General features: G+C 50.8%; 4 protein-coding genes across 4 annotated transcripts; all 4 read right to left on the bottom strand.

Annotated features, from left to right (window-relative positions):
• Positions 1 to 385: 385 nt before the first annotated feature.
• On the bottom strand, positions 386 to 5,544 carry BO85DRAFT_457277 (mitotic regulator LTE1; the record flags this gene model as incomplete). The annotated part of the gene is made up of 3 exons (XM_025661502.1): positions 386 to 633; positions 688 to 5,072; positions 5,156 to 5,544. The coding sequence occupies 3 exons, from the start codon at positions 5,542 to 5,544 to the stop codon at positions 386 to 388; spliced, it is 5,022 nt and encodes a 1,673-aa protein (XP_025518362.1).
• A 4,797-nt stretch (positions 5,545 to 10,341) lies between these two features.
• On the bottom strand, positions 10,342 to 12,185 carry BO85DRAFT_436096 (flavin monoamine oxidase family protein; the record flags this gene model as incomplete). Its single annotated transcript, XM_025658560.1, has 4 exons — positions 10,342 to 10,407; position 10,595; positions 10,642 to 11,205; positions 11,272 to 12,185. 4 exons carry the CDS (start codon positions 12,183 to 12,185, stop codon positions 10,342 to 10,344), a joined length of 1,545 nt encoding a protein of 514 aa, XP_025518361.1.
• Positions 12,186 to 12,661: 476 nt separating this feature from the next.
• BO85DRAFT_457275 (uncharacterized protein) lies at positions 12,662 to 13,145 on the bottom strand (the record flags this gene model as incomplete). The annotated part of the gene is made up of 3 exons (XM_025661501.1): positions 12,662 to 12,710; positions 12,768 to 12,813; positions 12,887 to 13,145. The coding sequence occupies 3 exons, from the start codon at positions 13,143 to 13,145 to the stop codon at positions 12,662 to 12,664; spliced, it is 354 nt and encodes a 117-aa protein (XP_025518360.1).
• A 279-nt stretch (positions 13,146 to 13,424) lies between these two features.
• Positions 13,425 to 15,703, bottom strand: BO85DRAFT_466956 (Zn(II)2Cys6 transcription factor; the record flags this gene model as incomplete). The annotated part of the gene is made up of 4 exons (XM_025662159.1): positions 13,425 to 14,432; positions 14,494 to 15,252; positions 15,313 to 15,338; positions 15,697 to 15,703. The coding sequence occupies 4 exons, from the start codon at positions 15,701 to 15,703 to the stop codon at positions 13,494 to 13,496; spliced, it is 1,731 nt and encodes a 576-aa protein (XP_025518359.1). The 3' UTR covers positions 13,425 to 13,493.
• Positions 15,704 to 15,841: the final 138 nt, after the last annotated feature.

Below are 15,841 nucleotides of genomic sequence, written 5' to 3'. Positions count from 1 at the left end.
ATATCGCTTCATGAACCCAAAATGCAAAAAGAATAAATCCCCAAAATTATACCACCAATCCCAAAAATCCACAAATATAACCTCCTTCGCAGACAAATGCAATGCTATTGTACATGGTAACTTGGTATCAAAATGCCAACCCTGACTCGTGGGTGCAAAAGTAAACTTCGTCGAGGATATCTTGGTCGCTGGTAATCATAGACGGATGATATGCTTGGGGTATATTAGGTGCGCTGGTGACCCGAATGGATAACTCCTCAATGCAAGTCTTTCGTATGCTTTCTTTCTTACTTTCGTTTTTTTTCTCTTTTCCTCTTGTTTAGTATTCCTCCTTTGGTGTTCTGTCATTACTTTGCTGTGCCTCTAGCGTGCTGAGACAATTGATTTACTCCAACTGCTTACTGCGCAGTTGGACTTGCTCCTCCGAAAGTGATGCGATCCAAAGACAACGTTCAATGATACCCGGCACAGGCTCGAATCGATACCTCGTGCTGGCATCAATCAGTCGGAGGAGGCTCTTAACAATCTTCGCGGTGGTGCGGTAGCGCTCAAAGTTGATCAGGGACTCTCCATCCTGTGTTGTGACTCGTGCTGGCTTCTGCGCATTATACGTCAAGTCGTGGACATACAGGCCTAAGAATTCAAGTTAGCTTAAGTCACCATAGGTCAACGGTAAAGGAACCTTACCAACAAATGGAATGCAACCATCTTGCGCATTGGCCATTTCCATCTCGAGACGAAGCTCATGGAAATTGCGAATGGGCTGCGTTAGCGATTCCATATCCTTGAGCAGACGCTTGTCGGAAACGGGTACCAGGTCCCAGGTAGCCTGAAGGCGAGAGCAGTCGGTCGACGAGAGAGCAATGGCAATCTGGAGCATTGTGGCATAGTTGCACATTCTTCTGGCATGTGCTGCCGTGTGGATGAATTTGGCAATCGTTCGCGCTCGTTCATGAATATCTTGCGTGAGAACGATTTCTGAGAGCACCCATCTAACCATCAAGTTGAATCGTCCCACAACAAGGTCAATGCCCCTGTGCTCGTCTTCCATGAGGAATTGCACCCAACTCAACACGGTGGGTGACCCACTGCTCCATCGCATGTCCACCAGATCCCTCCAGTCAACTTCACTCAAGGCAGCCATCTCCACCAACGTCAGTTGCTGGGCAAGGACATGCGATTCGCACGATAGAACAAATGGCACATGCTCAGGGCCCACTGTCTTCAATGGTTCCGGGAGTCGGCGACCCCTTTCTGACTGGGAAAGAACATCTCCTGAAACCTGCTGCGTGTTGACGGGTCGAGTATTCGCTTGCTGTGCCATTTTGTTTCTGGGAGAAGGATCTGGTGTCAATGGTTGGGCCTGGAACAGCACCGGGTTCAACGGTGTAGTCCAAGAACCCACGGATCGGGTATTTTGGACCGTCATCGGAGGGGAGGGTGGATGAGCGAGCGGATGAGGCGGAATACCGAGAGATGAATCGGTCATGCTTTGCGTATCTATGGAGAAACGTTGCTCTGCAGCTTCTTGCGAATCAATCATATCAATTGAAAGCCCAGATGACAACCCAGAAAGACGCCCTGTATGCTTTCTCGACCCAGAGGAAATGCCCGGAAGTGTTGAACCTCGCGGAATGCGCTTCATACTCTCGGTCTCCTTTACAATGTCAATAGAGGGGTGAGAGGACTCCACGTCCGATGTCTCACGGCTGGAGAAACTGGGTTGAAAGTGGGAAGGCCCGGCCATATGAGACGTCGGGCGGCTAGCGACGGGCTTCTTCATTGACTCATCACTCAATCCCCGTTCTAGGAGAGGTATAGAGCTGTAGGAGTCTTCGGACTCCGCGATCGAGTCAGAATATGGTCGTTGAGGAACAATGCGTCCCTGAACTTGCGAGTATGTCAGACCATCACCAAGGAAGGTTTGGCGTCTCCTAGCCACCGCATTCGAGTTCGCAAAGCTGTGGGGTCCTGCGCTCCCACGGCTCTGGCGGAGCCAATCTTCCCCCGTGACCTCACCTGGATTGTAGTGCTGTAGGTATGGATCTGACCCAGCAGCAGAAGCCTCGGCATCCCCAGCAGACGTCCCATGCCATTTCCCTTCGAGCTTCAATAGTGTTGACTCGACACCCCCATCATCGTCATCTGGGATCTGTGCGAACTGTGCAATAGCATCCTCAAAGGAACGCCGCAGGTTCTGTGACGAGTGTGTTGTCAATAACGAAAACCGAGGGTTCGGAGGGATGAGACTCGTTTGGGGTCGCGAATACGGCTCATCAACCCGAGTAACAGCCGTGTCAGCACCAGAACTACGATATGTGATATCAGAGATAAAGGACCCTGAATCGGGTCTGGATTGGAAGCCGCCGCCGTTTCGCATTTGACGCAAGTCTCCACCAGGACGCCTACGTAGTGTCGGTCCAGAGGGTTTATCCAAGGGTTGCTGCAAGCTTCCAGGGGGTAGAGGGGGGATGGAGTCACTTCCCATGGTGAGGCGGTGCTTCGAGACTCCACTTTGGAAGGACGCGTACTTCCGTAAACGCAACGAAGACGATGTTCTTTTCCACGAAGTCGAAGCCCGCTCAACGGAGTATGACCTGCGCGAGGCTTCCGAAAATCTAGAGGGGCGCAGGAACTTAGACGCTCGGCTTGAGGGGCCAGGATTGGGTTCGTCGTAGAAGATAGGCAAAGAATATTCATCGGTCGCTAAAGTCGATCGTTGGTGTGGAGCGTACGGGGATGGAGCTCTGACTGTTGCAGGCGATGGCTCCGCCTCCAAGAATCCAGGAGGCTGTTGGAGTCCTGCATTCGCTTCTCCAATAGCGCCAGACATAACAGGTAGACCCAGGCCTGTTCCATCTACGATGACGATGGATTCACTACCCGCAGTAACCTGACTTGTCGCTCTCGGCATTCCAGGCGCCGAAGAATGAATTTCTGCCTGGTTCTGTGAATCGGCAGACTGGGAGCCTCCTGTAGTATCGGTTTGTTCAGAGATCGCAGCACGATACTGCTTCAAAACCTCGTCACAGAGGGTATCGATTCTCGTGGGCCTTTTGGCCCCAGTCGCCGTCTTTCTACCTCTATAGGCATCAGATCCGAATGCGACATTGGTCGGGAGAGCCGATGTCCTCCCCGGAAGAGATGCATTTGCCGGTCTATTCATCGCCCGTGAAAGGCTACCAGAAGCGCCATGTCGACTGTTTAATGCCCGGCGAATTGAGCCAATAATTGTCTTGACGCCAGAGGTTGAAGCGGCCGGTTTGTGAATGCCGTGAGAGGTGCTTCGGCGGTCTGAGGCAAGGTCCTTAGCTGACGATGGAAGAGGGGGAGATGGAGGCGCCATCATGATGGTGTACGACTCTGCCGGAGGATAGAGCTCTCCTCGTATTAGACTACTGAGATCAAGCGCCTCCTGTCTGGCGGCCACACCCTGTTGCTCGGGGTTGACCAGAGAGAAGGGTGCCCTGTCATCTCGAACAGAGTCAGAGAAGCTGCCGCTACGCTTGTGAGAATGTCCAAGATAGGGATAGCGGCGCGAAGTAAGAGGAGAAGGCGGATAAGCTTCCCGTGAGGAAGTTGGCTTCAGCGGCATAAGAGGTACGGGATGGGGTGCCTTGTTGGCCAAGGACAAGGACAGACGCTTCGGAGACTTGGGGGGCAAGGAACAGGAGATTGCCTGAAAGCTCCGGTCACTTCCGGCTGAGATTGGCACACTCTTCACTGTGTTTGACGAATTGTTTCGGCTGTGATGATTCGGACGATACTGGGTGCCCGCAGGGCTGGCATCCAGCCCGCTCTTGGTACGCACCAGGGTCAGCAGGTCACCGCCACCCGCCATCTCCAAAGTGTCAGCTTCGCGGTCACCCGGAAGGATGGCAACGTCAGGGCTTTGAAACACATCATGGTCACTCGGCAAGTCCCAATAGAGAGAAGACTTCCCATACCAGCAGCGTTTGAGATCTATGAGGATCTTGAGATCACTCATGCCACCGCCCTGTCGAGACTTGACATCATCGTACATGCTATTGATCGTCTCACAGAAATGACCGCGGAGATCATACTCGGGCACAAAATCATCCACAAAATAATTGAGAATCCAATGCCGCAATGCCGCAAACGTCCGGATACGGATGATCCTGCCGTCATCCTGCAGGCGGTTAATTGCCCACCGCAATCGAGCGAGGAGCAGTGCGAGAAGGGTGCTAGTCGAGATATAAGAGCGAAATGTCAGGAAGAAATCGGATACAAGCTCATAGTCCATGAAGGACGCGGACGATATTTGGGCGACGATACGTGCCGGCGTAGCAGCGCTAATGTCTTTGGTGCCTGAAGCATAGCGAACCACCGACTCTTTGTCCATTTCCGACACCAGCGTCTCAAATATGGCCGGTTCAATCGGCTCCTTCAACTCATAGAAAACAGGGTTCTCACTGACTGCGGAACTCCGGGGCAACTCAATGGCACCTGCGCCCGAAAAGACCGAGCCGACGAAGGAGGGTCGTTCGGGGTTCCGTAGATAGGTGTCGGAGGCTAGAGTACCAATCCAGTATTCTCGCGGGAGTCGTGACGTGCGCATAATATCCGACATTGATGTTCTTGAATAAATGGAGCTGTGCAGGGCCGTCTCATTGTCAAGGCTGGCTTGAGGCAAGTCCAACCTATAACGGGGGATGGAATCCTCCAGGGCACGCTGGGATGGTTCATTGGCAGTCTTTGGCCGATTATCTGCTCGATCAATGTAGATACGAAGCTCCCCTGCGCGACCCGCACGCGACTCTGACCGCTGTTCCGAGATAGTAGAAAATGAGTGCGCTTTACGGGGTCGATGGTGAGGTAGGCCGTGATATTGGGAACGCGCCGATTCTGTGTGGACGGAGTCGCCATCTTCGCAGCTCTCTTCAGGGATCAAATCTGGGCGCAACTCAGAGAGCTGCGAGTTCGACCATCTAGACGGCTCATCGCTCTCGGGGCCGCCGCGTCCGTGTGGAAAGGGTTCTTGTCTGGATTGGCTGGGGGAAGGAATAGAAGGCGTCGGGAAGGGTTCTTTAGTCGGCGGATTGCGAATTGGTCTGGAGGAGTGTGACAAGGGTGTTAGCATTGTGATCATGACATCCGAGGTCGCCAAATATAGCACAACGCGAGACGGTCATACCTTAGAAAGATCTTTCCATTCTGGCCGACATTCCCCACGGTAAAGTGGTTCGGTTCTCTAGCTCCCACAGCGGCGTCACGAGGCGCTTGAGAGGTATCCAGCCGCTTGAAGGACCGCTTCCGCGATATCTCGTGGCTGTCCTTGACCCGCAGAAGGGAAGTAGCCAGCCGTTCCCTGGTTGTTCTCGAGCCAATGGTTGGGGATTCCTTGGTGTTTCTCCCGTGGGCAACCGTGTGGGCGCGTCGTAGATCGGTTGTCGCATATTGGGTATCCGCACTCGCTAGTACCTTCGCCTCGGTTCCTGGGTTGACGCTTGTTGAGAGAGTATCTATCTGCGGTTGACCTGGCTCACTTGGGAAACGGTCGACAGATGCTGAGCTCAACGCCATCATGAGCGCGGGCATGGATATGCAACTATACGATCAGCAGCAAGCGCCCTCTCGCGGCGGGAGCTCTTCCCCGAAGAGGCTCTATTCCCGGGGAGCCGGAGTGAGGCTTCGAGTTCACCAGCGTCGGCGAACTAAAAGGGAAGATGAGACAGGGACAGCCCACGTTGGGATCGCAATAGTTGCTTGCGACACGACATGACCAGAGCCTGCACGAACGGGTGGTTCTTTATTGAGGGTGACGGCAATAAGCGTCGGACATTGAGAGAAGAATTGAAAGCGGTAGCACGAGACGAATTGACGATCGAGAGCAGGACGCTCGGGGCAAAGGCCAGGAGATTACGGAGGGATAATAATAGAAAGGTGGCCGGGGCGAGAAGATCAGGATTAGGAGAATAAATACCGAAAATATAGGGAGGGGGTGGGTGTGAAAGAATAGACCGAAAGCACGGGCGATGGATAACAACAATAGGCGAGGAGAAATCAGTAGAGTATTAGGAGCTGCTGCTGCTGCTGATGATGGTGCTGATGCTCGCTGACGCTTGCTGGGAATTGTTGATGATGCGGATGATGATGATAATAATAGGTAATGAGCAGGGACAAAAAAACAGTAAGTAGTAATAGAAGTAGTAGTAGTAGTAAAAATAAAAATAATAATAATCAGAAAGAAGCGCAACGAGTTTGGAGGAAGTGGAGAGCGCGGTGGAGAGCGCGAAGAGGGAAAGACGCGCAGAGAAAGCAGAAGGGTTTAGATTTTAGTGTTAGTTTTGGGATTAGTCCAGTCCGGGCCTGGCTGGGAATCGCTCCAAAAGGGAAAAGGGAAACTACTAGCAGCCCGTCACTTGCTTTAGTCCCGGTCGCGTTCCAACAGCGCGGAACCTCTCTCTTTTTTCTTGCCGCACACCCGGGGAAAATAAAGGATAGAAGGGAGAGTTTGATAGAAAAATAAAGGGGGAAGAACAGAGAGAAAGAGCTAGAACTAAGAGAGGGAGAAGAACAAGTATACGTAGCCGGGAAAGGGGACTGGAGAAAAGCGAACCATGGTTCCCAACAGTCAAAGTGGATGGATTCCATTCCATGGCATGATTGGGGGGAGAGAGAAAAGGCCGGTAGGGAGGGGATTCGACCCGTGTCTACTTGAACTCTTCTTCTACGGAGGACTTAAGCTGTCATCCATTCAAAGCTGCTGCTGCTGTGCGGAGGAACCTCCGTTCAAAGTTCACTCTCTACTACTTACTACTATTCGACTATCTCACGACTACCGGCAGTAGTCCCCCTTCTCGTACAGCCAGTCAACGATCCCCCGTTCTGTTACTTCCCTTGCACCACTTACAGGAGCCTGCTGATAGGCAATCCTCATCACTTACTTCATAACCTAGTACTTTCTTAGTATCTCGACTACAATTCCGATCAGCCAAATCCTTCGGGGTCATCAAAAGTCGGTCAGCTGATGGTCGATCTACCACAGATCGTGGAACCGCAACATCCACCCGGGCTAGATTTAGTCCCCTGGCCCGGAGTAATTACTTAGTCCTGTAGCGCTGTAGGTAGTCTAGCTAGTTTGTTAGTCGATGAAAATCACCGGTTCCCTCTCCTCCTCACTCAACATGAAGTGGGGTCTTTTTCATCAACTGAGGGGAATCCAAACTCTTCAGGACGTTCGTCATGCGATGCCGCTGCTAGCCTGCTACATGCAACGGTAAGCACTGAACGGTTCATGTGGGCTGAATGGGACCAACAGAAGGGACTCGACGGTACCGAGAATGCATTACTATTCTATGTCAACATCATACGGTTTAGTATATACTACTTCTAATCTACAACTTATCATGTAATATGTCTAGCCCCAGATGATCTGAAAGGAAGAATAAATCGATAGATAGTAGCCACTCGATAGCTTCGTATTCCGTATTCCGGATACAAAGTACTATGAAGCCCAAGCCCACCTTCATGATCAACTGACACGGATCGGCAGCCGTGCAGGAGCGGAACTTCGAGGCTGAATGATACGAGAGACAGTCGATCAGTCAGAATCTCCAGACCGAGGCAACGATACATGCCGGTAGATAGGTAGTAGTAGTAGTAGTAGTAGCTACGGAGTACAGTGTATCTATCTCCGCCCTGCACGTCGACCGTCATAGTTAGTACTCCGTAGATTTTCATCCTTCTGCTCAGCCCGCGTCCAATGAGAGTGGCTGAACCCGATGCTAACGTCACGGTGTGTTCAGATCCCATTTACGGGGAAAGCTGAAAATGAACGAATGCCTGCTCTTGGCCTGCAGCTGAAATGCCCCCGTTACTGCCACGAAAGTAGCACCAACTAAAGAGGAGAGACAAGGTAAGCCTTCTACATTAGTACTAGTTGATTACTTTTAGTAGTATCATCTATGTAGTTACTATCTACTCCTTTTTTCTGTCCCCCTTCCCTCCTTACGACCTACAGCACTCATCAGCTGAACCCAGATTCATTTTTGACGTCGGGCGTACCACGCTATCTAATTGACCACCTAAATACCGAATTCAGGTACCCGGATTTTATTTCTGGTTACCTGAAAAGGGGGTGAGGGGGGGGATGAGGGGCGACATCGGGCACGCGACGCAAAAGGAGTATAAAAAGAGAATAGTCTAGGGACAAAAGAGGTGGATCGTACCGGTAGAGATGAAGATACGTAGGTACCTTTTTCCCTTTTTTTTTTTTCTTTATCATGATTATTATTAATTTCCCTCGTTTGGCATCTTAAAAATGGGGAGCGTCGAATGAGGATAGCCCATTGTCCCAAAAAAGCAAAAGGGATTGAATGAAAGTGGGAAGAAGTGGGCAGTTGAGAAGGGGGGGGGGAGAAAGAGACAGGTTGAGGATGTAAAAAAAGGGGGGGGCAGGGCGAACAGGAATCACGATTGGATCGGAAAGGGAAAACAGCAGTACGTTGGCCGGGTCATTCGGGAGCCGTTAAGTGCCAATGACCGCCTCGAGGAGGAACGCCCGGTGGATGAAGCTGCGGAGTGGATGACAGCCGGTCTTGCCTTTCTGAGTTCATCCTTGCCTCTTAGTGGCTGACCGTTGCGGCGGATCTCCGGCCGATCGCCGATTTTGGTCAGTCTGTTAAGCACCAGGTTTACTCCGTTATGGACCGGGATGTTCGTTGGTAAATTAGCATCTAATTTTCGCGGCTGAACGGGTGAGCTGAAAGTGAGGTGATGGGAAGGAAATTAAGTCACTCTTTATTTCAGTTTTTGGTCTTTTTATTTTTCTCCGCTTACTAATGGCTAAGCATTTAACCTCACATGAATCAATGCCCAAGCGTAGACAATAAAATACCATGAGGCAAGGTACTGCCAACTGACTTAGGGTAATCTGGTCCAGAATGGCTGGATTCCGATGCATCAAGACCAAGGCCAGACCGTATCCGCATTCCGAAGCAAGGACGTCATTGCAGAAAAAGCAAACAATGGGGGAGAAAATTTTGACCGGAGAAAGGATTGATTCTTCATGCCTTGCAGCTGACAACCCACCATCTAAATCAATCAAATCCCAGCATGAGCCAAAAAGTCCCCGCGTACTCAGCCTCCACCAGTAGTTAATCGGCGTCCTACCTTATACGGAATATTAGCCAGGCCCCAAATAACAATCTCCGTAGGGCAAACCCATCCATCACTCATCACATTTCCGTTGGGGTGGAATCTCATAATTTGATACGTCGCACATCACAGCCCACATCCCGCCCGCAAGAGGGGAAAATAAAAAAGTGAAGCTCGAATCCCGGCGCCTGATCCAATCTGATTCGTGATTGGGATTTGGGGTGGGAAAGAGAATTCCAAGGCTACGGTAACACGGCCGAGTGCATTCTATCTCTCTCTCTTTTCTCTGTGTGTGGGCTCTGTGCCCCTCACTTACCTACAGTAGTCAACTTGCCCCAAATGATGGATAGCACAAGCTTATCTTGGTCGGGCCGGTCCCTCTTGGAGATGCAGCCACCAGGCTCAAAGAGGTAGTACCTAGTACCTACTATATGGTACTTTTGACAAATTGCAGGCAGACATGCTTCCCACATCAGACCGCATGACTCATGGCCTACAAGGGAAGAAAGGTATCTAGACTAGGCCTTCAAGTTGGCGGCTATGAGGCCCAGTCACAATGCCTCATCCCCATACCGATACCGATTTGTCACTTGCATCCCACACAGACACGGCACACATCACTTTGCGCAAGGAAAGTGGAGCAGATGACCAGTCACAAGGATTCTTTTTTTTATTTTCCCTTCCTTTTCTCCCCGATACCTTGGTCGTTTGGGAAAGTCACAGATCGTCGATCTTACTCATCGCTGATCAGATAGAAATGATAAACATGGTCAAGATACTACATAGATCGACACGTGCTCTACACTGCCAGGATCTAGGGAATAGGCAGGCAGGCAGGCACCAACACATCCTTGCTGATCGCCTATCTGCCCGTATCAAATCGAAGTGGTAGCCTTTAAAATGGTCACCGATATTCTTACTATACGGTGAGCCCTAGCTATGGACCAGGACAGTGAGTGAGTACATAACTGCCATCATGCCAGCCGCTTTCACACCGACATGTCAAGCACGATGCAAGATGCATTTCAATCACTTCGCACACTGCATTTTCTATCTCATTGGTTGGAAATCTAGCGGTATGCTACCTACACGCAGAGTATCATGTTGTAGTAGTATTGACAAGGCTGTGCTTATATGCCCATTGGTCTGTGGCACGTCGGGGATTTTGATGTGATGGACACTTGATCTGGTCCATGCGCGGGGGGTGGAAGGTATAATCATTTAGGTGATTAGAGAGAGCACTGATGTTGCATTTGTAGCCTGTGTTGAAGATGTAGATACCTGATGCTGATAGTAAAGTAGTGAGTGTTTCTATATCTATTCAACAATGTGTAATAATACACGGATCATCGAGGTTTATATTCTTCCTTGACGGGAACAGAACTTTATGGCCATACTTCTGGTTATCTTACACCTCAATGTATACACTCAATCGTGGATGTGACCTTTCGAGGTCCAGGTTTACCATACATACACTGGGAATGATAAGACATCAATGTAGTAACGACCTAAATAACCTACAACCTAGCCCTCCCCTCCCTCCCCTCCAACACCCTCAAAACGTCCCCCACAGCAGCCTGTCCCCTCTCAATCGCACCGTCCACAAACCCCCTCCACCCATCCGCCCAATCCGCGCTCGCAAACACAACCCGTCCATGCGGCTTCTGAAGCTCCTCCAAGTACTCCGACGCAGTGTTTGGTCCCCAGCACGCCCAAGCCCCTTTCGCATACGGGTCATTCATCCAGTCATGGGTAGCATAGGCATCAACAGTAACATCCGGGTTAACATCACGCTTGAACCTCTGCAAGATATGTTCACTATCCTGCTTATCGGTAAGTTGACCATTGTATCCGAACCCAATACACCAGGTGCCGGACGGACCTGTTGGTCGGGTTCCATTGTGGTCTGAGAACGCAAAGACAAAGTTCGAGTCACTGCCATCATGCGCAGTGAAAAACCAGCCCGGTAGGGTTTCGCGAAGCTTAAAGTGGATCTTTGCGCCTTTGTTGATATGGCCCTTTGCGATAGCGGCTTGTCTGAGGGGGGATAGTGGGGGGTTGAACTGAATATCAGTGAGGCAATTCCTATGTTTATCCCTGTTAGTCAAGATCCAGAGCATGAGCAAGAAGGCAATCGAAGAAAAAACATACAGCGGAATCGTCGACACCACCGCCCCAGCCCCAACCCTCCCATCCTTCATAACAACCTCCACCTTCTCACGACCATGATTAATCCTCTCAACAACCGCTCCAAAGCAAACATGGCCAGTAAACTCCCCCAAAACCGCCCTCGCAAAAGCCGTCATCCCCCCACTCCCCAACTTATACACCCCCGCCAACTCAAACACCCCAGCCATTGTATGCCCTCCCAGCGCGAACCACCGCAACGCCTCCACAAACCCAATATCCTTCACCGGCGCACTCCCAAAGGTACTAACATTCGACGCAAACAACTCCTTCTCCCACACCGACAACCCATCCAAATCCGACATTTCCAACCGCTCCCCCACACTAAGATAATCATACCTCTTCCACCGTGCCGGCTCTCTCAGCGAATCATGCGGATACGGCATCAACGCACGACTATCCAGCCCATCAATGGCGAAGAATCTCCCCGCAACCCGCTCAAGCGTAGCTTGATACTCCTCAACAGACACCTTTTCCACAATGCCACTGCTGGACGACGACTTGAACCACTGATTAACAGGCGCGAACGCCCCCGCAGATGTCTTCAGGTTCCGGTGCAACCCGTACCGATGCAGCTCGGCATACAGATGCGGCTGGTTCCAGTGGACCCAGGTCCCGCCCATTTCGATCTCTTCGCCCAGCACCTTGGCTGTCCATGTTCGGCCGCCGATGCGGTCCCGTGCTTCCAGGAGCAGGACGGAAAGATGGTGCTTCTTGCTTAGGTCGCGGGCTGCAATCAGCCCCGCGAACCCGGCCCCGATTACGATCACGTCGTAGTGGGTGAGGAGGGTGGGGGTGCTGGGGTGGATGGCGTCGGTGGGTAGGCCTGTGGTGGCTTGTTTGGGGGTCCAGAGGTAGCCTTCGCTGGAGCGGGACATGGTTGATACCGTTGGTGATGTACAGAGGTGGGTGGGTTATTATGGGTTTCATGTGATGGTGTATATACTTAGTGGGTGTCTGACAGGATGTTGGGATGCTCAAGTAGTTGGTGAAAGTGAGTGCTATGGTGATAGCCGTTACTTCCGAGTCTTGCACATTTTATGTTCGATGCTAAATTTGCAGCTGATAACCTTGACAATAGATGAGCACAGGAGGCATCGTTGACGCACTATTTTGCCATTTCGGGTAATGGTGCGCTTAGCGGGATATGAATTCAGATATACAAGTGAGGGGAACGGGGCGTATCTATTTGGCTGGGCACTGGTTGATCCTTTCTGGGCTTCTGCGTCGCAGAACTTGGCCCAATTCATTTTATCCCCCCTGAAAAGCAACAACAAGGTTCTTGGATCCACTCCATTATCAGTTTGCTAGACCCTACTAATCCGAATGCTACATCATGATCCAGTGACACATATCAAAGCTTCGCCATCTCACGACCCCCACACTTCCACGCCAACCCATAACTATCCGTAGAAAAGGTGATAGTACTGCCTCTCGGAAAGAAGAATGTTTCTCCTGACCTCACTGTAACGGTCTGTCCAGTTTCATCACGGAGATTGATTTCCCCTTCACAGTAACAGAACAATGATCAGTTGATACATGTCCTATCATCGTCCTCAAAGTGGTATGGCTCACTCACCCTCAATGACCACCCCAACCTCGTCATACGAGTATGTCGGAGGCGTAGATTCAGGTCCTTTCTCAATGCGAAACCAGGATCCAACTATTGGGTTCTTCTCGCCACTTTTGCTTGTGCCTAGTAGGTCCGCTATGTCTGCTGTTAATGTCTGGTCGATGATAGTAGGTGGGAAGGAGGCGGTACCGAAGAAGATGTTGGGTATGTCTCCGTATCTGGGGACGTTGTACATTGCAGTATTGCTTTTCACTTGGAGGACCATGTTGATTGTGTTATGTCTGGACACTGGGATGGAGGGGGGTGGGAGAAAGCGTTGAGTGTTCTGGTAGGCCTGGAATGAGGCTACTAGTATATATGTAGCAGTTGCTATGAAGGGCTTTAGTGGGTTTGCCGTAGTAATAGTTGCTGAAAGGGATCCCGAAGAAGAGTCACTCGGGATACTAAGAGCCGGAGCATAAGCCGTTCCATATTAGCGTATCACTGAGTCGTAGTTTAAGGAAGATTCACGATCCAACTAGAAAGACATCTATAAGTATGAAAACCGACCAATCGCATTCTTTGTTCTAGTTGACGCACTATTTTCCCCAATCCGGTTAGTGTCATAGGAGATTCAACCAAAGATCGACTCCAGCTTCTCGGAGCTCATCACTTCGGTCCACTGGATGTATTCCCATTCCTGGCCAGGCCCCTCAGCGGCCCTTCTCACGTCGGCTAGAAACCACACCCTATCGAGAATCTTCTGCGCGCGGTCAATAACAGCGAGTCCTACAATTTCCTGAACGGTCTTGATGCGCTCGCGCACGAATTCCCTCCAGAAAAGATAGGTATCCTGCTGCAGTATGGATGCGGGGACATCGGTCGAGAAACATGGAAGTTGCAGAGCGCTACCCGCGATAATTAATGGAAGCGTGAGGACACAATAAACTCCAGATGTTGGCGGAAGCACCCCGACGGTGGTAAGCACATTGGCGGCCAGGTTCAAGATACTGTGGGTTAGACTAGTATCCACAGAAGGGCCTCCGTGCAGTTCGGGGAAGGTCATATAGAGCTGAAGTAATCCTACAAGCCGGTAGACGCGTGCAATTCGTTGGAGGTGGTCGACAGGTGTCCGGGAATCAACCGTGTCTTCTATGCGATCCGTTGGTAGGATTTTGTAGGAAAGGAGCGCAGTTTCAATTGCTCTAGCCTGCTCGAGCATGTCGGGGCCTACATGGCCCCACCCTACAGACAATTGTCGGGCAAGAGATCGCTGCTTTGTCAATATACCAATTTGGGCCAGATGTATGAAAAGTGGTGTGCAGATTCCTGTCCAGGGATTGACGTAGATGGTGCACTTCTCGTCCTCGAGACTGTACGGTATCAGGTAGGAAATCGAGTCCAGAGACTGGCTGTGTACAAAAGAAGCGACTGCTTCCCAGTAGGACATGATCCCTGTGATTGTGTCTCTTGTTCGGGGGCAGCGCGCTGGGACGGTGGTAATCCATTTCTGGAACAAGCTGCGTGCACCATGGAGATGTGTTACTCCGAGTTGAGTTGGATCATGCCACCCCTATGAAAGGCCATCAGCTTGACATACAAAAGGCTGGCATAAGCACACGGAGGATGGCTACCTCTGTCATGCCCAAAAGTATGCTACCAAGTAATATCTCGGCAATTTCATCGAGCGGTGATCCATTGTTTATTTCTTGTACCAGAAACCCCTTTGTGAGTTTTGCCTTCAAGCAGGAGAGTGCACTTGTCCGGTGCCGCAGTGTTATCGTCATCATATCCCTTTGTTTTGTTGTCAGATGAGCGGCGGACATTGATAGCACGCAGTAGTGAATCAGAGGTCGGGAGCTTATCAGGGATCCCACTTCGACGCGGAGGAAGTTCTTTTGTGAGTCAAAGCACGAGTTGACAGGACAAACATTAGAGAAGTAATGCCAAAGAAGTGCAGTGTCATCGTCTTGTGGAGTTGACAAAGTCCGTTGCGCTATAAAGGTTCTTGTCCATGAATCACCACAATCATATCCCAGCAGACTTGAAGGAGCCCAGATATCGTTCGACGGCAAACAGTTTGCCGCAGAGATGAATACGGGGTCTGATCTAGCAGCAGTCTCGTCCTGCGCGGAATGGAGATCTGTCTGCCTAGACAGGAAACATGTGGTACTGTCCGACACTGTGGACTCGAACAAGTTGGGTTCCACTGAATGAATGGGCTCTGTCCTCTGAAGCACCCGCTCGGAAGACTTCGGTGCTGCGCTATTATTGTCACTTTTCCCCACCTCATATTTGGATGACCACTTCAAAGGACGTTTGTATCCCGGGCATTCGAAACCTTTACGGGTGCATTGAATACACACAGGAAGCGTTTCATCGCATTTGATTCGCTGTTAGCCAGGTCAGCTTGTACACTCGTGAGGAAGTACCCTATGAGTTGCTGGTCCCACCCTTTGTTTGCATCTTAGACAGCCATCTGGCAACAGAGGTGTGTCAGTTCCCTCAATGTATGCACACTTGAATCATCTTAGCTACTCACTGCGAGTCTTCACCCTGCGGCGTGAGACGGGCTGTGAGTCCGACATTGGCAATGGTGGGCCCAGAGAATGGGTAGGGGAGTAGTATTGCTTGTGAGGACAATGTTGTGGAGTAGATGAAGCTGATTGCAGATGGCGGCAATAATTCGCAAGAGATGATAAGGTATCTCACTAGTGCTTCCCCGCAATTCCGCTGTCAAGATAAGCATCGGAACGTTCCACTGGCCCGCACTTTTTATACTCTTTCAGATACGAAGCGCTAATCATTTCGTGTCTGTATATCAGTTGCCAGGGTACTGGCCATGGCGATTCCGAAGATGCCTATCTTTCAGGTTGCAACCGGTTATTGGACACTCATGATGGACCCTATACCTCAGAGTTTCTGCTTTATACATGCCTTACCTACCCACACAGTCTCACATTTCGTGAATTAATGGCACTC

This window comes from Aspergillus piperis, assembly GCF_003184755.1.
Source record: "Aspergillus piperis CBS 112811 unplaced genomic scaffold BO85scaffold_4, whole genome shotgun sequence".
In the NCBI taxonomy this organism is placed as follows: domain Eukaryota; kingdom Fungi; phylum Ascomycota; class Eurotiomycetes; order Eurotiales; family Aspergillaceae; genus Aspergillus; species Aspergillus piperis.
The sequence above is the reverse complement of the archived record's forward strand: the minus strand, read 5'-3'. Positions and strand labels throughout refer to the sequence as shown.